This window comes from Tachypleus tridentatus, chromosome 10 (assembly GCF_004210375.1).
Source record: "Tachypleus tridentatus isolate NWPU-2018 chromosome 10, ASM421037v1, whole genome shotgun sequence".
Taxonomy (NCBI): domain Eukaryota; kingdom Metazoa; phylum Arthropoda; class Merostomata; order Xiphosura; family Limulidae; genus Tachypleus; species Tachypleus tridentatus.
Genome location: NC_134834.1, coordinates 188,274,713 through 188,300,170, shown reverse-complemented (window position 1 = coordinate 188,300,170; position 25,458 = coordinate 188,274,713). Strand labels below are relative to the sequence as shown.

Here is a 25,458-nt window from a genome sequence, read left to right as displayed (position 1 = left end):
AAGAAAACCACTGCTAATTTAAGTGCCTCCCATGAGAATTTTTTTTTTTTTTTTTTGCTTTATTTTGCTGAAGCAGGATTTGATTGGTGACTCTCGGTATGTTACGAACTCGCGTCACCTTACAACACTATTATGAAGCAGCAGCAACAGCAACAAAAAAAAAGGTAAGACTTAAACAAGAACTACATTAACGCGGTAACTTCCTAAATATTCAAATATATCAAGTGCTTTTCCAACTTATAAACAAATTATCTTGTAGACTAGAACAGATATTTAAATACTGCCTTCATACTAAGACAGTGCTGCCACAAACGGTACTAATTTAAAAAAAGTAGTTGTTACGATAAAGAATTAATAAACTACATTTTTAAGCATTTAAAAAATTACAACAACCTCAAAAAGCACAACAGAAAACATAACGGTCTCATTTAATAAATATTATTTACAAACTATTATTCGTCTTAACAAGGTTAACGTTGTTCGTATTATATATTAATTTAAAACTATGAAAATACCTTTTCACACCTTAGTTTACAGAAAGGCACAATTGTATCTAGAATTTAGATTATAATGTTTTAGGCCTTGTTCTTATTGAAAATACGTGTCGCTGTTTGATTATTTTAGGAAAGTACGTTGTTAACATGGTTATTGTTTAACTCATATTTTGTGTGGGTGTTAGTGTTGTAAGGTGGCGGATTTTGAGATGTACCGAAAATAGTCAATCAAACCCGACACGTCTTCTGTTTGCATCTCCGCTGTCAGACCACAACAAAGTAAAGAGCTACAGTAAACTAAACACTCTTTACAGCGATGCAACTGTTATTCATGAAATGTTATTTTTAACCATTCTAACAGTTTCGCTTTTATTTATTTGTTATTTTCAAATCCACTCGAAAATGCGAGTTTCGGTGAAGAAAATCTAATGCGCAGACGGCCTAATTTGTTCTGCGAATCGCTACTACGAACGTAACACACTAGTTTCGCCGAATTCATGGGTCATCAATGCTGATTCAAAGAACAAAGTACGTAAACAAATAGGCTTCTTTAATTGGTGGAGTCAATTTCGGTCTTGTTGCTTTTTGCATTTGCTAAAAAAAATGAAATCAAAATCGGACAAAAAATAAGATAAAATAGAGGAATTATTTAGTTTTCGCTTTTCTTTTGGCAGAAAATAAATCTTCAACTTAAAAATTCATACAATACATATGCCTTCAACATATGTTACATGTTTATTGCATGGCCTAGCGCGTTAAGGCGTGCGCTTCGTAATCTGAGGGGCGCGGGTTCGCGCCCGAGTCGCGCCAAAACATGCTCGCCCTCCCAGCCGTGGGGGCGTTATAATGTCACGGTCAATCCCACTATTCGTTGGTAAAAGAGTAGCCCAAGAGTTGGCGGTGGGTGGTGATGACTAGCTGCCTTCCCTCTAGTCTTACACTGCTAAATTAGGGACGGCTAGCACAGATAGCCTTCGAGTTGCTTTGTGCGAAATTCCAAAACAAACAAACAAACATGTTTATTGTATAGTTTAACGTGTGAAGGTACCTTGTGTAATTTATGTGCATTGAAGTCTCTATATCAAAAGATATTATTTTTACTGATGTCAGTTTTATTGAAGTTTAATTTTAAGTCTCGCTTCGTTGATTCACAAAGTAACAAGTCCAACGTGGCCCAGTAGATGGCGATTTCGGAAAGTAATTTCGAAAGTTCGTGGTCCGCAGCCCATTGCAGCAAAAACGCGCTCCGCACTTTAGGGACGTGTGTGCGTTACAAGAGTGGCAGTCACGCAAGAGTAACCTAGAATTGTTAATAATTTCTGTTAGTTAGCTGTCTTTCCTCCAGTCTTTCATTTAAAAATTATCTCTTTTGAATACATTTCAACCAAAATTATGAAACAAACATTAAGTAACAAGATGTTTTCACCTTAGAGTACAAAGTTTCTCCCTTCTCTGATTATAATATACTGGGTATGGACATAAACGTTACTGACACATAGTTTTATTTGACTAGCGATGGACATATACATAAAATGGGTGACGGTTTAGCATCTGAAGGACAGTCTTTAGACTAAAAAAAATGTTTTGTGAGATGTTTATTTCATTTCTTTTTACCTTCTGAACAACTGATCGAAAGCCAGGTATGGCCAGATCATACCTGATCATACGACACTCGACTCGTAATCTGAGGGTCGCGAATTCAAATCCCCGTCCCACCAAACATGCTTACCCTTTCAGCCATGGAGGCATTAAAATGTTAGGTCAATCCCACTATTTGTTGGTAAAACAGTAGCCCAAGAGTTGGCAGTGGGTGGTGATGAATAGCCGCCTGACATCCTTCTAGTCTTACACAGCTAAATTAGGAACGGCCAGCACAGATAGCCCTCGTGTAGCTTTCCGCGAAATTCAAAGCAAACCAGACCAAACCAAACACAACTTGGACTTCCAGCGCTAAAATCTGAGATTCGATATCCCGAAGTGAACATAGCTCAGATTGTCTGTTGTGTAGCTTTGCACTGAAAACTACTACAGCATATGTATATTTTTAAAATATATTTTTCAATGATTAATCACCTTCACTATTGACTAACAGATGATCGTTGTTTTCTTACTGAAACTGAACGCTCTGCTGTACTTACGAAAGTATCGTGACGTTGTTTCTAACAAACAACAATACCTATCAAACTGTTTCTTATCCATGGTAAGTGAATTTTGAACTAGCTCGTCTTCCTGCTTATATCGCTTCAAGGCTTCCACGGGATAACAAATATTACAGTGGCCTCACGTGCAAGAACTCGCAGTTTTTAACCAATGAAACTTGATGTTGCTGGAAATAAAGATAACCAAAACAAAACTAATACTATACGAAAGTTCAAAAACATAGTGTACTAATCTAGCAATTTAAGTGTACAGTTCACAAACTTAGTGTATTAATATAACACTTTAAGTGCACAGTTCACAAACTTAGTGTATTAATCTAGCACTTTAAGTGCACAGTTCAACGTTGAGAAAAAAAGAGAATGTTTGTTTTTACCGCTAGGATAACCCTGTAGATAAAGTTGAATACAGAGCCTGTAAGTTCTTCTCTGTTAGTTAACGCAAGTTCTATCTAATAATCAAATCGATATTTAGTTATTAAATAATCGATAACTTTTATTTCGGGATTTATTAATAATATTAATCGAAATATTCGTCAATCGCTCAGCACAATTCGGTATCATTTATATATTGTTTGTTTGTTTGTAACTAAACACAAAGCTACACAATGTGTTATAGGTGCTCTGCTCACCATTGGGTATCGAAACCCGGTTTCTAGCGCTTGTCTACATATCCGCCCACATTATAAAGTTTCATTGGTATCCTTATATCTCTCTCTTTTTTCTTTTCGAAAACGAACTCGAAGATCTTTTCTTAAGCGGTGTTATTAAAACTTGGCTTTGTACTTGTCACGTGATATTTTTACTGAAAATATATTTTACACACTTGCTTACTCGGATTAGTTTATCGCATGATAGGATCACTTAAAACTCGATCCCATGACCTGAAATCCTTAATTGTGAAGATTCGATAAAACGTTTCACCGCAAACCTTTTTTTTTTTAAAGCTAGGCATACTTGAGAGAATGACGCACGTGGTACGTCGAAACTAGTCCTGTAATGAACTTCATAATTGTGTACATTTGTAGCTGTTTATGTAGTTTATCTTTATTTAATTTGTGTTTATAAAGCTGTTAACATTTGTAATATTAGGTAAGATTGTTTATTGATGTATTTCGAGGCTTAGCACGACCCATTGGTTAAACTCTGAATTTGAAGTTTCGTGGTACGCAACTACCGACCAAAAGACCAATAGTTATAAGAATGACTGTTAAACTTTATCATTCCACCTGACAGAGATAAGATAACCTAAGTGTTGGGGGTGGTAGGTGTTAATTAGCTGCCTTCTTTCTCTAGGCTGTTACTTCAAAACATAATTAGGTAAACCACGTTTTTTGTTCAACTTGAGGAATGACGGTTGGTAAAACAAAACATTAGCCCTAGCTAACTAATGAATAAATGTCTGCTGTAAAATTACTATTAATGCTAAATATGTAGTTAATAGTTCAGCCGCCAGTTTGATTTTATTCCCATAATTAAGTCCCACGCTCAATCCTTTCTTTCTTTCACCGTTTTTCATGCCTGAGGTGCATGAACACACCAACGAACCACAGCAAGTAAGAAAGAGACACTCGATAGTAACCAATAATAGTTTTAGAATCACAATTCTATTATTTTGAACAGACTTACACTTTACAGAACTGACCAGATTCTTTAAGGTCTATGGTACTATTTTTTCTTTGTAAATCAGTGCTAATAACGTCCTTTATGGTAACGCCACGGAATTTAGATTAACAGTTTCTTGTCATCACTCGCATGCATCGGTAAAGCCGTATCAAGCGTCATTATTTACGTTATTTGCTTAAGTTAACATCACGTGACGTTGAATGCTCTTTAATTATGGGAATTTCATAAAACTTAGCAAATTTGTGCGTAAAAGATGGCATTGAATAATAACCTACTACCCGTATGTTTTTTTTGAAAACTCGAGTTAAAAACTACTAATCTAGTTTGCTTGGCCTAACCAATTCTTATGTACCTGCACGTTCTTTTACCCTGTACTTTTACAGCTCTAAATCACCCGTCTTAAGTCAGAATGACAGAAAGCTAAAATCTTTCCATTTTTATGGTTTATTGAAGATGTAATAAATATTTGAAACCGATAGATTACGTTACTTCTTTTTTTTTTTTTTTGCGTAGGCGTGATAAAATATTTTGGTAAAACTTGAGCGGTTTTTGTTGAATAACTTTGTACATGTGACACATATTTAGACGAAACTTAAAGCCTGGTTGTAAAGCTGTATCAATGTGCTAAATTTGGAAAAAAAATTTGTTAAAATTGAGTATGTTTTTTATTGCACAAATTTTCCGGACTTTTCGTGAGAAAAGGTTTTTTTTTGTTTTTTTTTATTTTGCGCAAAGCTATGCGAAGGCTATCTTCCCTAGCCGTCCCTAATTTATCAATGTAAGACCAGAGGGAAGACAGCTCGTCATCACCACCCACCGCCAGCTCTTGGCCTACTCTTTTACCAAGAAATAGGAGGATTGATCGTCATATTATAACGCCCCCACGGCTGAAAGGACGAGCATCTTTGGTGCGAGGGGGATTCGAACTCGCGATATTCAAATTACGAGTCGAACGCTTTAACCCACCTGGCCATGCCGGGCTCTTGTGGGAGGAGAAAAAAAATACTACAAAAAAAACAATTAAAATTGAAGATTTTATTTTATATGGTTCCTAATTGATTGCTTTAAAATTTGGTAGGTGAAGTGACAGTCCAGTGGAGCACACCCACTGAAAATATGTGATAGTTTAGAATACCACAGTCCGAGATATAGAAGGTGGAATATCGCTAAACTAACACTCATGTTAATAACACACTCCCGGTCGCACCAAACATGCTCGTCCTTTCAGCCGTGGGGGTGTTATAATGTTACGGTCAATCCCACTATTCGTTGGTAAAAGAGAAGTCCAAGAGTTGGCGGTGGGTGGTGATGACTAGCTGTCTTCCCTCTAGTCTTACACTGCTAAATTAGGGACGGCTAGCACAGATAGCTCTCGAGTTGCTTTGTGCGAAATTCAAAACAAACAAACAAACAATAAAACACAATATACTCTGCATGTTGTTTTGACTGCACAACACGTTACTGTATGTCTTGATGTGTATGTTTTTGCTGTCATCAGCTTTTTTATATATATTGTACCAAAAACACGTAAAATTTAATCGTAAAGATATCATTATCAATAAATAATGGTCACGCCCATTTCTCTACGAAAATAGGTCCAACCATTACACAGCGTGTTGTACTATTTACTGGTAGTTGTTTGTTTTTTTCACGATTAAGCCACGTTTCTCTCTTATAAGTTTTCATTACTTACAGTTAGAATTAGTAAAGCATTATTTTGAATCCTATAAAAGTAAATCGTACTTCCCACTTTATTAAGTGAATTCAAAGACAAAATGGCCAATGACGTAAGTTTATACCCAGTGACGTCAGTTGGATACTTGGGAACGTGCTCTCTTGTACATAATACTCCGCGCACACAAGGCCATTTGTAATTCAGAAAGAAAGTTCTTTTGAGTTGAACAAAAACTTCCGTTTAAATATTTAAAATAAACATTTAACACGAAACACTAATCTTGATGTCACTTTTGACAGACTTCAACAACATACACTGTAATGAGCGACCATAACATCTGTCATATTTAACACAAACCAATCTGAAAGCTGGTCTGGTTCTACTAAACGTGATAGTTGTACTTCATTTGATTCTGGTTCTGGAACTGATCTGACAATTGTTCTTTATTTGAATCAGATTTTGGGAACTTACCTAATAATTATTCTTTATTTGGATCAGATTCTAGAAATTGACCTGACAATTGTTCTTTATTTGAATCAGATTTTGGGAACTCACCTGATAATTATTCTTTATTTGGATCGGATTCTAGAAACTGATGTGACAATTGTTCTTTATTTGAATCAGATTTTGGGAACTCACCTGATAATTATTCTTTATTTGGATCAGATTCTAGAAACTGATCTGACAATTGTTCCTCATTTGAATCAGATTCTGGAAGATAATCTGACAGTTGCTCTTTATTTGAACCAGATTCTAGAAACTGATCTATCAGTCATCTGCCCATGAAAGCTGACTTACTGTCGTGAATTCTGTTTCGTGGTCCACCAGTCACACATGGCCATCTGTTTAATTTGCCTTCCACGACTCGTTAGGTTATCCCGAAAATCGTGTAACTTTGATTGGTTTTAAATGTTTCCGGTGTTTGGAGTAACTTTTATAACATTACACTTTTACCAATGAGACATTATTACCAGACAAACAAACACACGAAAAACTTATAGGAAATCCAACCTAATCACAATCGTTTGATGACATTAGTATGGGCCCGGCATGGCCAAGCATGTTAAGGCGCGCTACTCGTAATCTGAGGGTCGCGGGTTCGCGCCCGCGTCGCGACAAACATGTTCGCCCTCCCAGCCGTGGGGGCGTTATAATGTGACGGTCAATCCCACTATTTGATGGTAAGAGAGTAGCCCAAGAGTTGGCGGTGGGTGGTGATGACTAGCTGCCTTCCCTCTAGTCTTACACTGCTAAATTGTGGACGGGTAGCACAGATAGCCCTCGAGTAGCTTTGTGCAAAATTCAAAAACAAACAAATAGACTTTAGTAAATTATGCCTGAAAAAAAAACTCTCTCTCTCTAGTTCGCTAGTTTTGTAAATTTCTCTATAAAGAAAGTCCTTAGAAATATTTGTTTTTATATGGAAAAACCTCTTTTACTTTTAAGTCACGTGATGAAGGCAGTAAAATGAATTATTTTATTCACTTTATAAAAGTCGTTCAAATGCGTTAATATTTTATCCAAATCACCTCAAATGTTATTTTTTTTCTGAACAGATAATTTTATGTAATGTTCTGTTCAATTAGTATTCCTTACCGATATCGCCCCGGCATAACCAGGTAGTTAGAACGTTCGACTCGTTATCTGAGGGTCGCGGATTCGAATCTCCGTCACACTAAATACCCTCGCCCTTTCAGTCGTGGGGAAGTTATTATGTAAAGATCAATTTCACTATTCGTTGGTAAAAGAGTAGCCCAAGAATTGGCGGTGGGTGATGATGACTAGTTGCTTTCTCTCTTGTCTTGCACTGCAAAATTAGGGATGGCTAGTACAGATAGCCCTCGCGTAACTTTGCGCAAAATTCCAAATAAACAAACAAACTAACATCCTTGCACATATGCCCTTGAGTGACTTAGTGCTAAGTTTGAGAGCTATAACGCTAAAAAAATAAAATATGTTTTCGATACCCGTAATGGGCATAGCACAAGAAAACCTTTGTACAGTTTCGTGCTTGACAATACAACAACCATAATCAAACCACCACATCCTTCCCGATGCGCCTCCTAGTGGCTCAGCGGTTAAGGGTGAAGATTTCGATGTTCGAGGTTGTCACAGCACAAACTGTCCATTATGTAGTTTGCGCTTAACAACAAACAAATAGAATACTCTCAATGTTCATCGTAAAAGAAGCTTTTGCCAAAATCTATCCTCAATAGTTCACAGAATTTACACACATTGCAGCACATATGAAACCGAGTTAAGCACGCGTGTGTGTTTTCTTATAGTAAGGCCACAGCAAGCCATCTGCTCTATCCACTGAAGGATATCGAACCTGATAACCAGGGGGAGGGGGAGTTTTGTTAAGCATTCTCATCTTTAGTTACTTGTTTAAGGAAGTGTCCTTATAGCGTGAGAAGATACTTGAAATTTTTGGTTTTGTTGATGGAAATTTCTTTATGATTCGTGGAGTTGTTGACCTTATAAACTACTCTCACGTCTGATAATATTGTAACTTTGTCTGATTGTTTTCAGGTTATCTCTTCAGCTTACAATAAGCAGGAGTTAAATATGGTCACGTTCACACGTTTTGTAATGGTCTAGTTTCACCTGATGGTTTTTAAGGGATCTCTTCAGCTTACAATAAGCAGGAGTTAAACATGGTCACGTTCACACGTTTTGTAATGGTCTAGTTTCACCTGATGGTTTTTAAGGGATCTCTTCAGCTTACAATAAGCAGGAGTTAAACATGGCCACGCTCACACATTTTGTAATGGTCCAGTTTCACCTGATGGCTTTCAAGGGATCTCTTCAGCTTACCATAAATGTTTTGTTACTAGTTTTTGCCAAATGTTGGTTATTTTTCTGCTGATGGTATGCAGCAGTGTATGATTTCGTGATTTTTTTGATTCGTGAGATATATTTACTTTTGTTGGTTGATTTTGCTTTCTGTCTAGGTGTGTGCGTATAATGTCTTCTACGGTTTGTGGAGGAAACTTATTGATGTCGATGAAGTATTGTTTTATTTTGTCTAATTCATCGTTAATTTTATCTGGTAAACATAGTTTTATGGCTGTGTTTATTTGGTTTCTTAGTATGTTGAGTTTTTGTTTTGTTTCATGTGCTGAGTCCCAAGGAAAGTACAGTCCAGTATGGGTGATTTTTCGGTGGATTTCTGTTTTAAATTGTGTATCGGTTCTTGTAATTTTGAGGTTAAGAAATGATATTTGATTGCTTTCTTCCTGTTCACATGTGAAGCTAATGTTGGGATGTATAGAGAGTTAATGTAATTTAGCAGTGTAACACTAGAGGGAAGGCAGCTAGTCATCACCACCCACCGCCAACTCTTGGGCTACTCTTTTACCAACGAATAGTGGGATTGACCGTAACATTATAACGACCCCACAGCTGAAAGAGCGAGCATGTTAGGTGTGACGTGGATTCGAACCCGCGACCCTTGGATTACGAGTCGAGCGCCACCTGGTCATGCCGGACCTTATCATGTGCAAGAATTATTAAAAGAAAATTCAATGTTTCGATTATTATATTTGTAGTAAAATTGTTGTTGATTTTGCGAAATTCAAGCTACGTTTAACAATAAATACAAGTATATAGCGATCGAAAATGAAACAATATAAACAGCTAAAAATGGGGTTAAAGAGAAAAATTAACCCATATGACATAACGTTTTGTCACGAGTGACGTCATATTCATGATAGCCAATATGAAAACAAATGACAACATCTCACTGTTAGTGACGTCACGTCAAGTGATTTCTTTCTCTCTTTGTTATCTTTATTTTATATTCTCTTTACATACTTTTTTTTGCTAACTACAAGCTAGATGTCGCTTTACGAAAACATGATGAAGCAGTGTGGATGCTGCACTTCAAAATAGTTTGATTGATTGGAGTTACACAATGGGGCATCTGTGCTCTGCCCACCATGGGTACTGAAACCCAGTTTCTAGTGGTGTGAGCTCACATACATATTGCTGTGTCACTGGTGGGAGGTAGAGGTAATTAAAATAGATAGATCCATTAATTAGTGGCCTGGCACGAACAGTTGGTTAGGGACACTCGAGTCGCAATCTGAGGGTCGCGGATTCGAATCCTTGTCACATCAAACATGATCGCCCTTTCAGTCGTGAGGACGTTATAATATGACGGCCAATGCCACTATATGTTAATAAAAGAGTAGCCCAAAAGTTGGCGATGGATGATGATGGGTAGCTGCCTTCCCTCTAGTTTTTCACTACTAAATTTGGAATGGCTAGCGTTGATTGCCCTCGTCTAGCTTTGTGTGAAATTCCAAACAAACCAAATCATTCACAAGTTTTAGATGGTTGGCAAATAAGGAAACACTTTTGGCACATATATTACTGGATGTGTTGACAAATGACTTATTCATAATTTGTTGGATTCGACAATAGGACCCCTAGCAGCGACTTATATAACATCAGCTTTTAAACTGCCAGGATATTGTCTTACCGTTACTAGTCCTAACAGAAGCTAGTGTTAAGATTACAGTTGATTTGTAACAGACATTTCAACAGCAAACACTAAATGTTTACGTTTGAAATGGAAGAAATACACTCAAAAAGACAATTTGTGTAATTGTACAGAAAACAAATAATTTTCTTACACTGCAAGCTAACTGACTAGTTGCAAATCTTTAATCTAAATTCTACTAACGGTGTTTACAATAAAATGTTATATTTTATGATAAATCTCAATTTCTGATTTCAAGAGATTGTTTTACATACAAAAGTTCTTTGAACTAATTGCCTTTTTGTACATATAATTTTTCATTCTATTATAACTTTCTTTCAATTAGACACCCTTTTGTTACGTATAGTTTTTCATTTTTTTATAACTTTCCTTTCAATGAAATACCCTTTGTTACTTATAGTTTTCATTTTCTTATAACTTTCCTTTCAATGAAATGCCCTTTGTTACATACAGTTTTTCATTTTTTATAACTTTACTTTCAATGAAATACCCTTTGTTACATATAGTTTTCCATTTTCTTATAACTTTCCTTTTAATTAAATACCCTTTGTTACATACAGTTTTTCATTTTTTATAACTTTACTTTCAATGAAATACCCTTTGTTACATATAGTTTTTCATTTTTTATAACTTTACTTTCAATGGAATACCCTTTGTTACATATAGTTTTTCATTTTCTTATAACTTTCCTTTCAATGAAATACCCTTTGTTACATATAGTTTTTCATTTTCTTATAACTTTCCTTTCAATGAAATACCCTTTGTTACATATAGTTTTTCATTTTTTATAACTTTACTTTCAATGAAATACCCTTTGTTACATATAGTTTTCATTTTTTATAACTTTCCTTTCAATGAAATACCCTTTGTTACATATAGTTTTTCATTTTCTTATAACTTTCCTTTCAATGAAATACCCTTTGTTACATATAGTTTTTCATTTTCTTATAACTTTCCTTTCAATGAAATGCCCTTTGTTATATAGAGTTTTCATTTTCTTATAACTTTCCTTTCAATGAAATACCCTTTGTTACATACAGTTTTTCATTTTTTATAACTTTCCTTTCAATGAAATACCCTTTGTTACATACAGTTTTTCATTTTTTATAACTTTCCTTTCAATGAAGTACCCTTTGTTACATATAGTTTTCCATTTTCTTATAACTTTCCTTTTAATTAAATACCCTTTGTTATATAGAGTTTTCATTTTTTTATAACTTTCCTTTTAATTAAATACCCTTTGTTATATAGAGTTTTCATTTTCTTATAACTTTCCTTTCTCTAAGATACCCGCTTGTTATAACTAGTTTTTCTTTTTCCTTATAACATTTTATGACTTGAATTTTCACTTCATCTAAACTAAAATCCTCAATTCTATAGTAACATTAATTAGAAACGGTTTAGTTTCTAAACTTCAGATCTTCACATCCTGTTAATCGCTGTAAAATATTTCTTTTGAGTACAAAATATCAGAAGACGATTATATAATAAAATAATCGTAAACACCCTAGCTTTGATTAGAACCTGTAATCGTCAAAACGAAGTCTGTCCGTCAGGAACGCGGTACTTGAGAACAACACTGATGGTATTTCTAAAAGTAACAATTTACTTATATTATCAAAAGTTACTTATTATAAAATACAGAATAGTCAAAGATATAAGATACACAGTAATAGGTAGGGCAGTCAAAGGCATAATTAAAACAATGGCGTATATGACAAAGATATAACTTAAATAGCAATAAACATGACAATCGAAAGCGTGACTATAATAATAATATAACTTTGATAAAAATATACAGAACATTCAAATATGTAACTATAACAATAGTATATATATATATATATATATATAACAGTCAAAGATATAACTGTAAGAACAGTATATATGACGGTTATAGATGTAATTAAAGCAACAGTAGCGAAAGATAAAGTGAAATATGAATATATACGACAGTCAAAGATATAACTAAAAGTAATAGTATATAGGATAGTCATACGTGTAACCAAAGTAACAGTATGTACGACTAAAATAATAGCATGCAATAGAGCCAAAGATAAAACTTAAACAGCAGAGTATATGATGGTCAAAGATATACCAATAAAGATTTTAATTTCTTAAGGGTATATCAGAATCTTTTCTTAAACACTTGTCTCAAGTTTTGTTGTACTTATAAATGTGTTTTCTATCACTAGATGGAGCTCATTACACTTCATTTTATTTTTCAATAATTGGTCCCTTGTGTTCATCATCCGTTTGGACAATTGAAGCTACAACGTTTTGTTATTCATGATTATATCATTCCTTGTGTTCTTACAAGATGGCGCTGCGGTGCTTCTTTGTTTATGTTTCGGTCCCTCCTGAATGAACATTGCCAGGCTTGGCACATTCAAAAGCGACGACGAGGACACCGGCAGGTGAAGGTTATTTTGCAACGAAAGGTTTTTGTTGAAGGATCCTGGGTTATTGATGGTGGAATAACCTATAAACCGAAATCGGTAATAATTTGTCAGAGAAAAAGGAAACAGTTTCACCATTACACAAACTAAAATCCAGTATACTTAGTTCTTAGCCTTTAACACAAAAATATGTAGATAGTAAAACACTTAAGCAGAAGCTTCAGGTAAAAAGGACAACTTATATTTATGACACTTTTTTGGGCGGACGTTAATATTTATTTAACGCATACTAACATATATCAAGAGCTCTACAATACGTCCTCGCTTCCAGCACAGTCTTGACACATTACGCAAGACAAAACGCAAAGACTCAAGCAGCAAAGGCTTGGTTTGTTTTTGTTTTTTTTTTCAATTTCGCGCATAGCTACACAAGGGCTATCTGCACTAGCCGTCCCTAATTTAGCAGTGTAAGACTATAACGAAGGCAACCAGTCATCACCGCCTACCGCCAACTGTTGGGCTACTCTTTTACCAACGAATAGTGGGATTGACCGTCACTTTATAATGCCCACACGGCTGAAAGGGCGAACAACGTTTGGTATAACGGGGATTCAAACTCGCAAGCCTCGGATTACGAGTCGAGTGCTTTAACCACCAGGCTAGGCCAGGCCCCCAAAAATAGACGGTTAAAAGTTTAAATCTTGCAGTATCTACACTGCCTAATATACCAAACAAACAAATTTTATACCAAAGATAAACAACATTACAACAAATGTTCCACTTTGTTTGTTTTTTTCCTGTTAAAAACAACAAACGATTGCTTACTTCCGTTGAATTACATTGATACTGGATATTTTCATTTAACAAATTTATAGGGAGAGAAAACATCGAGAACTAATATTTCCAGCTCTCTAGATATTGGCAACTGGAAAATATTGAAATAATGAATGGTGGTTCTCGACGAAATTCTTCTTTCATCGTATGAGGATCTAACTTCATGAAACTTTCAACTGAATTAACTTTACGCACAAATATATAAAAAGCATTTGAATCAACACGATCAATTTCTAGGTAAAAAGCAAAAACAAATTTTAGCTTATAAGAATTTGTGAAACACAGCAAGAAATGTTACCACTGTATTGACGTAACCGTTTTAGAGAGAGTTTGAGCTGTTATTTCTGTGTTATAGAGGGTTTGCGCTGATATCACAAAGGATTTCAATCTTGGTGTTACAGATGGATATCACGATATTAGAAGGGTTGCACTGATGTAACGGCGTTACAGAGGGCCTTCGTTGATATCTCGGGGTTACAGGGAAGTTTCTGTCGACATTATGATACTAGAGAGTTTGAATTAACATAACGATGCCAGAGAGTGTTTATGTTGACACCTGGGTGTTACAGGGGTTTGTGTTGATTTCATGACGTTAGAAAGGTTATATTGATAGCGAAACTTTACGGAAAGCCTTTATTGATATCTTGGTGTGATAAGAGATATGGTTGATATCATGTTACGAGATATTATGGCGTTATAGGCGGTTAATATCACAAGTTTGACAGGAGTTCTATGTCCCTTTCAAGTTAAGTAATTTTCGCTTCACGTCACTTGGCTGGCTTTAAAAACGCCTCTCTCCTATAAGGATTTTCTTTGCTAATGATCACTTTGAGCCGCGTTAGAAATCAGTGTGATACGGTGTTTACGTGACCCACGAGCGTTTTCCCTCTCACAAACGTGATCCTGAAGCCTTAGGCCTGTCAAAGCTTGAATAAACAAGAAAGACGGAAATTAAAGTTTGTGAAAACAAATTCGGCTTTCCAAGAAGAAAACTCACAACTGCTTTATTTCATATTTTGCTACAAAAAAAAAGTCAAATTATGACAAAAACCGTCTCATCTTCGACGTTGAATTATGTTTTTAATTTTACCAATTTGTAACAAGTAATGCCTGAAAAATATATTTACGACGCTTGATCGGTTTAAGTACAAGACTTGAATTTAAAGGCTATCTTTTCTCTTTTCGGAGAAACAACATATTTTTTTCACTGAAACCACTGGTTTCTCAGTGAGGGTAAGTTATTTCTACAGAACAGAAAGAACGCCCTATTCTGTTTGTTGTGGAGCGCTTGTTGGGATTCGTGACGTACTATGAAATATTCCTCAAACATTGAGCTGAGAATATTATAAGAGCGGTCAGTTTTTTATGGTAGATTACACGTGTTGTTGACTGGCTACTTTCTGTTTGGTCAGTAGCTGAAAATTAGGAACTACGGCCGATAGTTTAAGGATTTTTTTTATGAAAACAAAATACATTTGCTCTTGTAAGAAGAACAAATAGTAATAACAATTTTTTTTCAACGGTAACATTACCCTTCATTCTCCCCAAAATTGTTTACTTTGTAAGATAAAATTTTCAGTTATAATATTAAACAGCAAAAATTCCTCGAAATTCTGAAACTATAGATAAAAACAGGAACACAGAATATTAAGCGTATAGTAGCAAACCACTGCAATATCATTTCTGTTTGTTTGTTTTTGAATTTCGCGCATAGCTACACGAGGGCTATCTGCGATAGCCGTCCCTCATTTAGCAGTATAAGATTAGAGGGAAGGCGGCTAGTCATCACAATCCACCGCCAACTTTTGGGCTATTCTTTTACCAACGAATAGTGGGATTAACTATCACATTATAACGCCCTTACGGCTCAAAACGCGAGCATGTTTGGTGTGTTTGTTTGTTTGCTTGTAGCAAAGCTACATCGGGCTATCTGCTGCGCCCACCTATTGTGTAGCTTTGCGCTTTAGAAATAAACAAACTCGATTATTTGTTACCTTACACAACATATAGACTAACCGAACATATCAAAGACTCCAGGTTTCTGACATTAACATCTTTGGTTTAGAACTGTTAACCAGAGAAAAATAAAGTTAGTCAGCTGCGTCCACCTCCTATACGCCCATTTTTAATCGAATAACAGAAGTTAAGCTATAAACGTATCCATAGCGTGTTCAGCGGCATGTCGCCACTGGAACCTTGAATCTATCGATATCCATCCCGAAACGTCTACTACTATTTGATGCTCGGTCTGGTATATTTACCAATATAAACATAATTTCAATTCAAGTGTAGCTTATTGCTGTCTTCATACAAAACGAAAACTAAGATAGAATATTATTTGGCAAAGTTGTGAGAAACTATAGACAAAAACTAACCAAAAATTAACTTTCAAACTAATGATTGACAGCTATTTGGTCAATCAGAGTTAGTATAATTTCCCGCTTATACGAGACCGACTTACGTATACAGCAAGGCGGAACATCATCGGGTCTGTGTTGAGTATTTAGCTTGTCTATCTTGGATCTGGCATTCTGGGGTTCAAGGCTCATTAATTCGTGCATTGTAAAAGTGGCAGTGAAGTCTTATTTTTCCCTCTTATAAGATTAGCACGAAAGTTAGCGGCGGGTAATTTGATTATTTTCCTTCTCTGTATTCGCGAACTTCAAAATTAAGGACTGAAAGAGTAGATAACCCTCATGTAGCTTTGCCCGAAAATCAATAAAATAAGCAAACAGCTGATGATTTGAACAGTCATGTCATTCTTAACTAATTTTACGCTATAACCGGTTTGATCAAGGTTTCATGAGTGAGGTGATTTTAACACTGACTCCACATATATTGACAGACTAGTAAATAGGATATTATTTACAAAGACAGCAGTTGACATAGGAATACATCATAGGCCGAACTCATGACTAACATAATGTTGGAAAACACATATAGCTGACCTCATGACCAACATAATGTTGGAAAACACATATAACTGACCTCATGACAGGTACAGTATTGGAAAACACACATAGGAGACCTCATGACCAGCATAATGTTGGAAAACACGCATAGGCAACTTGATGACGAACGTAATGCTGATAAAAACACATAGCCGACCTCGTAACCAGCATAGTGATGGAAAAAACCCATCTATGTGTTCATAGTTGTTTATATTTATTAACTTATTTTAGAAGAATCACAGGTCAAGGACATTTGTACGCACCTGCTTAGTTTGTTACCTGTGACCCTGCCTTTTTTAATAAGGTGTTTGAAGGCCACATGGTCTATATCATTGCTTATATAACAATCAATATCAATCGATTTGTGACAATGTTTATACAAACCCACAGGTATTTTCTTTGTTCCTGTGTGTCATTCTTTACAACAACATTTAAAAAGAGAATACCACGCTGGTGAACTATTGTTCGTTTTAATCTAACGTCACGAGAACAATAATAATTTCCCTCTCTGGTACTTCAATCCTACATACCAGCTACATCGTAAACATCCTTTCCCACATTCAAGTGAACTCTTTTCGATAAATTTTTCTTTATTGCAATATTTTACATTTTATCCACAATATAAATACTTGTGCATCGAGAACTACAGTAGTCTACACATAAGAACCACAGACGTGTGTACAAAAGAACCACAGTAGTCCCCACACAAGAACCACAGAAGTGTGTACAAAAAACCCACAGTAGTCCCCACACAAGAACCACAGAAGTATGTACAAAAGAACCACAGTAGTCCCTACACAAGAACCACAGAAGTGTGTACAAAGAACCACAGTAGTCCCCACACAAGAACCACAGAAGTATGTACAAAGAACCACAGTAGTCCCTACACAAGAACCACAGAAGTATGTACAAAGAACCACAGTAGTCCCACACAAGAACCACAGAAGTATGTACAAAAGAACCACAGTAGTCCCCACACAAGAACCACAGAAGTGTGTACAAAAGAACCACAGTAGTCCCCACACAAGAACCACAGAAGTGTGTACAAAAAACCCACAGTAGTCCCCACACAAGAACCACAGAAGTATGTACAAAAGAACCACAGTAGTCCCTACACAAGAACCACAGAAGTGTGTACAAAAGAACCACAGTAGTCCCCACACAAGAACCACAGAAGTATGTACAAAAGAACCACAGTAGTCCCCACACAAGAACCACAGAAGTGTGTACAAAAGAACCACAGTAGTCCCCACACAAGAACCACAGAAGTATGTACAAAAGAACCACAGTAGTCCCCACACAAGAACCACAGAAGTATGTACAAAAGAACCACACTAGTCCCCACACAAGAACCACAGAAGTGTGTACAAAAGAACCACAGTAGTCCCTACACAAGAACCACAGAAATGTGTACAAAAGAACCACAGTAGTCCCCACACAAAAACCACAGAAATGTGTATAAAAGATTCACAGTAGTCCCCACACAAAAACCACAGAAGTATGTACAAAAGAACCACAGTAGTCCCCACACAAGAACCACAGAACTGTGTACAAAAGAACCACATTAGTCCCCACACAAGAACCACAGAAGTATGTACAAAAGAACCACAGTAGTCCCCACACAAGAACCACAGAAGTGTGTACAAAAGAACCACAATAGTCCCCACACAAGAACCACAGAAGTGTGTACAAAAAGAACCACAGTAGTCCCCACACAAGAACCACAGAAGTGTGTACAAAAGAACCACAGTAGTCCCCACACAAGAACCACAGTAGTCCCACACAAGAACCACAGAAGTGTGTACAAAAGAACCACAGTAGTCCCCACACAAGAACCACAGAAGTGTGTACAAAAGAACCACAGTAGTCCCCACACAAGAACCACAGAAGTGTGTACAAAAGAACCACAGTAGTCCCCACACAAGAACCACAGAAGTGTGTACAAAAGAACCACAGTAGTCCCCACACAAGAACCACAGAAGTGTGTACAAAGAACCACAGTAGTCCCCATACAAGAACCACAGAAGTGTGTACAAAAGAACCACAGTAGTCCCCACACAAGAACCACAGAAGTGTGTACAAAAGAACCACAGTAGTCCCCACACAGGAACCACAGAAGTATGTACAAAAGAACCACAGTAGTCCCCACACAAGAACCACAGAAGTGTGTACAAAGAACCACAGTAGTCCCCACACAAGAACCACAGAAGTGTGTACAAAAGAATCACAGTAGTCCCCACACAAGAACCCCACACAAGAACCACAGAAGTGTGTACAAAAGAACCACAGTAGTCCCCACACAAGAACCACAGAAGTGTGTACAAAAGAACCACAGTAGTCCCCACACAAGAACCACAGAAGTGTGTACAAAAGAACCACAGTAGTCCCCACACAAGAACCACAGAAGTGTGTACAAAAGAACCACAGTAGTCCCCACACAAGAACCACAGAAGTATGTACAAAAGAACCACAGAAGTGTGTGTACAAAGAACCACAGTAGTCCCCATACAAGAACCACAGAAGTATGTACAAAAGAACCACAGTAGTCCCCACACAAGAACCACAGAAGTGTGTACAAAAGAACCACAGTAGTCCCCACACAAGAACCACAGAAGTGTGTACAAAAGAACCACAGTAGTCCCCACACAAGAACCACAGAAGTATGTACAAAGAACTACAGTAGTCCCCACACAAGAACCACAGAAGTGTGTACAAAGAACCACAGTAGTCCCCACACAAGAACCACAGAAGTATGTACAAAAGAACCACAGTAGTCCCCACACAAGAACCACAGAAATGTGTACAAAAGGACCACAGTAGTCCCCACACAAGAACCACAGAAGTGTGTACAAAAGAACCACAGTAGTCCCCACACAAGAACCACAGAAGTGTGTACAAAAGAACCACAGTAGTCCCCACACAAGAACCACAGAAGTATGTACAAAAGAACCACAGAAGTGTGTACAAAAGAACCACAGTAGTCCCCATACAAGAACCACAGAAGTATGTACAAAAGAACCACAGTAGTCCCCACACAAGAACCACAGAAGTGTGTACAAAAGAACCACAGTAGTCCCCACACAAGAACCACAGAAGTGTGTACAAAAGAACCACAGTACTCCCCACACAAGAACCACAGAAGTGTGTACAAAAGGACCACAGTAGTCCCCACACAAGAACCACAGAAGTGTGTACAAAAGAACCACAGTACTCCCCACACAAGAACCACAGAAGTGTGTACAAAAGGACCACAGTAGTCCCCACACAAGAACCACAGAAGTGTGTACATAAAAACACAGTAATCCACCTTCTTCTTTTAAGTTTGAATTCTTTTTGTTTTGAAAATCGTAGTTTAATGTTCTGTTTCTTTTGTTTAGTTTTATTGACCTACTGATGTTATCGACAGACTTGGTGTTGTTTTCATGCCAGCTTTCGGAGAGGATAAAATTAATTATTATTATATGTTTATTTTAAACACGTGTTTTTGTAATACAAATGATTTGTTAGCATAAGTAGTTTCAGGGAACATATTATAGTTGTTGTTGTTTTTCTTCAAAGGGAAAACAACTTATTTCTCTCGAGAAGGTTACGCTGGGGTAAGTATGAATAACTTCTGTTTATGTTTCATGTATTACAGCTTGACAAAACATAGACCAAACGAAAGAATATTTGATGTTTATATTTATGTTTCATGTATTACAGCTTGACAAAACATAGACCAAACGAAAGAATATTTGATGTTTATATTTATGTTTCATGTATTACAGCTTGACAAAACATAGACCAAACGAAAGAATATTTGATGTTTATATTTATGTTTCATGTATTACAGCTTGACAAAACATAGACCAAACGAAAGAATATTTGATGTTTATATTTATGTTTCATGTATTACAGCTTGACAAAACATAGACCAAACGAAAGAATATTTGATGTTTATATTTATGTTTCATGTATTACAGCTTGACAAAACATAGACCAAACGAAAGAATATTTGATGTTTATATTTATGTTTCATGTATTACAGCTTGACAAAACATAGACCAAACGAAAGAATATTTGATGCTTATATTTATGTTTCATGTATTACAGCTTGACAAAACATAGACCAAACGAAAGAATATTTGAAAATGAAAAGTCAAAATACCCCGACTGGCAAGGGGAATAAGTGAGTCAGGATAACTGCTGCAGACGAAACATTTATGTTACACTGGAGGGTGACATTTTGATGACACAGAAACTGTGTCTTCACTGAAATTTCGGTATTTCCTATTGTGTACATTTTAATAATTCACCTTTGCATTTGATGAAGGCAGGAACATGTTTTTTAGGAATATTTAGAGTTACCAGATGTCGAAACTGAGACATCCGAGCCTTTGGCTCTAATTTCAAAATGGCTATTACACATTTGAAGTAATTTAACTTTTATTTAATTTTCTTTAAGTTTATGAAACTACTTCACGATATGTCCAAATAACTGAAAGTGTTCTGGAAATAATTGCACTTATTTTTCAATTCCTTTAATAATAAAAAAAAATTCTATACATGACTGTATAAACTGTGATTGGACGAAAAGTTGTGCCTCAATTTGTTTTTCACGTGGCCCGGCATGGCCAAGCGTGTTAAGGCTTGCGACTCGTAATCTGAGGATCGCGGTTTCGCATCCCGGTCGCGCCAAACATGCACGCCCTTTCAACCGTGGGGCGTTATAATGTGACGGTCAATCCCACTATTCGTTGGTAAAAGAGTAGCCCAAGAGTTGGCGGTGGGTGGTGATGACTAGCTGCCTTCCCTCTAGTCTTACACTGCTAAATTAGGGACGGCTAGCACAGATAGCTCTCGAGTAGCTTTGTGCGAAATTTAAAAACAAACAAAAACGTTTTTCACGTTCAGACTTGCGCAGATCCGTGTTTTCTTACTACGCAGGACCATTACTTTCGAAAGAGTTTACCAGTAGGAGAGTACGTGTTACAAAAATGAACAAGTCAAATTACATTCGCGATTCTATATGACTGACAGCTTGATGTTTTAATCATGCAACCGGGACATTTTGCGTGTCTCAAGAAATATTCTAAAGACACTGGGACAAACCACCAATAAGCGGAACGTCTCGTCACCCTGGAAACAATGGCCAGCGTGATAACAAATTTTCTGTTATCGTTATAACATTTGAAACGGCTTGTCCTAACTAGCAACAGTAACCAAGTTGTGCTGCATTGGGCGGAGAAAACACAAAATGGCCGAGAAATAATTTAATGTATTTCAATATTGATTATAGGCTTTATGTTTTTGTGACACAAATTAAAACTCAGTTCGAGGACTTATAAGGCTAGAATTCGGGTTTGTGGTTGGTTTGTAATTAAGCACAATGCTACACGAGGGTTATGTGTGCATTGCCCAATACGTATATTAAAACTCTTATCTACGCATTATAAGCTCCCAGCTTATAAATCTCCTGTCGGAGGTCTGGCTTGGCTAGGTGGTTAAGGCGCTCGACTCGCAATCTGATGGTCGCGAGTTCGAATCCACTTCACATCAAACATGCTCGCCCTTTCAGTCGTGGGAGCGTTATAATGCGACAGCCAATCTCACTATTTGTCTGTAAAAGAGTAGCCCAAGATTTGGCGATAGATGGTGATGACTAATTGCCTTCCCTCTACTCTTACACTTTTAAAGTAAGGACGACTAGAGAAGATAGCCCTCGTGTAGCTATTTAAACCAAGCTTCCCCTGAGAGACTGTGGAGGGGACCCACTGTGAAATTTCGCACTAAAACAAAGAAGAAACTTACAAAAAAAAAAAAAAAACAGTGAGAGCCACTTGTAACAAACAGTTGTTGAACAGAGAGTTAATAATGTGTCTTTGAATTAAAATTCCCATTACCTTAGTAAAATGCTAAGTAATCAACTTATTCTGACAAGGTTCATAATATTTGGTTAAACAACAGTTAACGAAGGTTGGATACAAGGACACGTCAAGGAACCGGATATTATCAGCAAATAAAAACCCTACATTACGCGTGTTTCATCGGGTTTTTTCATGTGTTTAATTTTCTGCATATTAACTAGTTATATACGATCATTAATATATTCTCGTACTCAACGTGTTTCCTAAAACCAAATTAAACACTTTTCTGTTTAAAGTATTTTCTACAAAAATGAAATTACTAAATAATAACTGGAACAAGCGCTAAATCTTATGAAAATATCACGTCTTTAAACTATGATTAAGAATTTATCACACAGTCTCACATACACAGGTTGTAATGCTTTTCAATCGAGACCCGAAACTAGAGCGCTTTCGAATAGTTCAGACCCTGCATCGCCAGGTGGTTAGGGCTCTTGACTGGCAAACGTGAGGATCTCGGGTTTGAATCCTTCTCCAACCGAGTATATTCGCTCTTTCAGCCGTGGGGGTGTTATAATGTGACGGTCAATTCCACTATTCGTTGGTAAAAGAGTAGCCCAAAAGTTGTTGGTGGGTGGTGATAACTAGCTGCTTTCCCTCTTGTCTTATGCTGCTAAATTAGGGGCGGCTAGTGCGGGTTGCATTCGTGTAGCTTTGCGCGAAATTCAAAACAAACAAACAAACAGATAGCTCACTGTTTACCTTAGGAGAACAAAGTAAATTATTCAAAAGCGCTCGAGTTTCGGGTCTCATTTTAAAACCGTTATTACTTTAAACTGAAACCCTTGCTATCTCAGTAAATATCGATTCAGTTGGTCATTTTCTGACTTGTCATCCTGATTCATAGCTGAAGATAACAATATTATCCAAGGAAAGTTTGTTTTGAATTTCGCGCAAAACTACTCGAGGGATATTTGCTTCTTTGTTTTTGAATTTCGCGCAAAGCTACTCGAGGGCTCTCTGCACTTAGCCGTCCCTAATTTAGCAGTGTAAGACCAGATGTAAGGCAGCTAGTCATCACCACCCACCGCCAACACTTGAGCTACTTTTTATCAACGAACAGTGGGAACGTCCCCACGGCTAAAAGACGAACATGTTTGGTGCGACGGGGATTCGAACCCGCGACCCTCAGATAACGAGTCTGACACCTTAACCCACCAGGGCATGCTGAGCCTAACAAAGATGGAGAAATCATTAAATCAGATAACTGACAGTAAAAATAATATACTTTAGGGCACCACTTAGTATACATGAAAATAGTGTTTGTTTCAGAAAAGAACTAATTAGTGTAAACTGCATTAAGGTCAATGAAGTGTAATTACTGATACTCATAAAGAATGAAATATAACCGTAGAGTGCTTACCACCATTGTCGAAGAGCGTCGGTGTTGATGGTCCAAATGATGAACTTTGACCGAGGCTAGTTGTTCTGTTGTGATGATACATGACGTTTTCTTTGGTGTTCTTTTCTGGCTTCAGCAGAGCGATGTAAACCTTGGGAGCGAAGAGGCAAGCCACCTGGACACTACCGCTCAAACTGAACAAGAAACTGAGGGTGACAGCTCTGATGGTTGTGCTGGTACTGAGAACGAACAGTGGCAGGAACGCTAACCAAATAACACAGGTGGTATAGTTCGTAAACGTCAAATAACGAGCTTCGTTGAATCCATCTGGGCATTTTCTGGTTTTGAAAGCGTAGACGGTACAGAAACCAATCAGTACAAATGGGTAAATTAGACCAATGAGATACGAAGGCTTGTCGGAACCACGACAGATCAGAATGTTTTCTTTTCGAGTTGGATGGATGTGACTTACTGTTGGTCGATCATACAAAAGCCAAAGGGTGGTGATGATTACCTCCACAGAAACCAAGATGGCGGTGATGACTAGCTGAGAACGAGGACTTGTGTAGCGGGGTTTTCGACATGGTTTTTGTCTACGCTGGGTAAATATCCGAGCAATTCGGTTGGTCTTTGTCACAATAGAGGCGTAACAAAGTGTGTAACAGAACCCCAAGAAAAAGCGCGTGAGGCCACAGGTCCAGGACGTTGGCTTGGCCACGATAACGAAGGTCATGGTGTAAGAAAGGAAGATACCAAACAACAGGAGGTAGCTGAGTTCTCGGCCGGCTGCCTTAATAATTGGTGTGTCACCATAAGCCCAGAACACTAAAGCCATGAAGACACTCAAAAGGATGCCGAGGCCAGCAAAACCCATTGTTCCGATCGCCCAAGGGTTCGTGAAGTTCAAAAACTGTTCTTGAATATCTATGCACTCAGTTTTTTTGTCATTAGGCAACGTTCCCCAAGGACAATTCCGACAGGTGTATTCATCCTCAAGGTACTCGTATTCGGAACAATTTGTACACAACCAACAACAGGTGTCGCCCTCTCGCTGCAATTTCTTTTGTCCCCGGCGGCAAGGCTCGCTGCAGAAGGACTGTGGGAAGCCTGGATGGTGTTGTTTGAACTTCAGTTCATCTTCGTGAAGTTCCAGATCGACTTCACCGTCTTCTCCTACTTTAGGACGCAAAAATTAACGCTTCGTCAATGAAAACTGTTTGGATTAATTAGGCATGAGCAAAAAAAAAACAAAAAAAAACAAAACAGCGACAAGATGAACATATAGAACGAAGTTATCTGATTAGTTCAAGAGAATTAGATTATAAATAGAAACTGTAAGGTGTTTCACACTTCTGTGTAAAACCCGATTAGTTCTTCTTAAGGCATGCGTTCGAATGTTTTACTTACCGTAGCGCAGACGTTGTAGGGAAAGAAATGACATTCTTAAACAGAATATCCCCCAGTGGCATAGCGGTACGTCTACTAATTAATTTATATTCTACGTTGTGGCTAACAATCTTTTCGGGATACTTTTCAAAAGGACAGTATGTGGTGGTAGGAACCAGAGG

At 37.2% G+C, this 25,458-nt stretch overlaps 1 protein-coding gene and 1 long non-coding RNA gene across 2 annotated transcripts in view; one reads left to right on the top strand and one right to left on the bottom strand.

The window, feature by feature from the left end:
- Positions 1-93: 93 nt before the first annotated feature.
- Positions 94-21,173, top strand: LOC143231166 (uncharacterized). Its single transcript, XR_013016799.1, has 3 exons — positions 94-164; positions 20,201-20,238; positions 20,735-21,173. It is a non-coding gene; the product is annotated as an uncharacterized LOC143231166 (long non-coding RNA).
- The window catches only part of LOC143228297 (metabotropic glutamate receptor 3-like), a 39,343-nt gene continuing 26,247 nt past the window's right edge, over positions 12,363-25,458 (bottom strand). Inside the window, exons 8-9 of the mRNA XM_076459576.1 lie at positions 23,912-25,066; positions 12,363-12,940 (exon numbers count right to left, since the gene is read on the bottom strand). Of these exons, the coding sequence (XP_076315691.1) occupies positions 12,729-12,940; positions 23,912-25,066 (1,367 nt within the window). The 3' untranslated portion in view covers positions 12,363-12,728. The remainder of the gene's footprint in view (positions 12,941-23,911; positions 25,067-25,458) is intronic.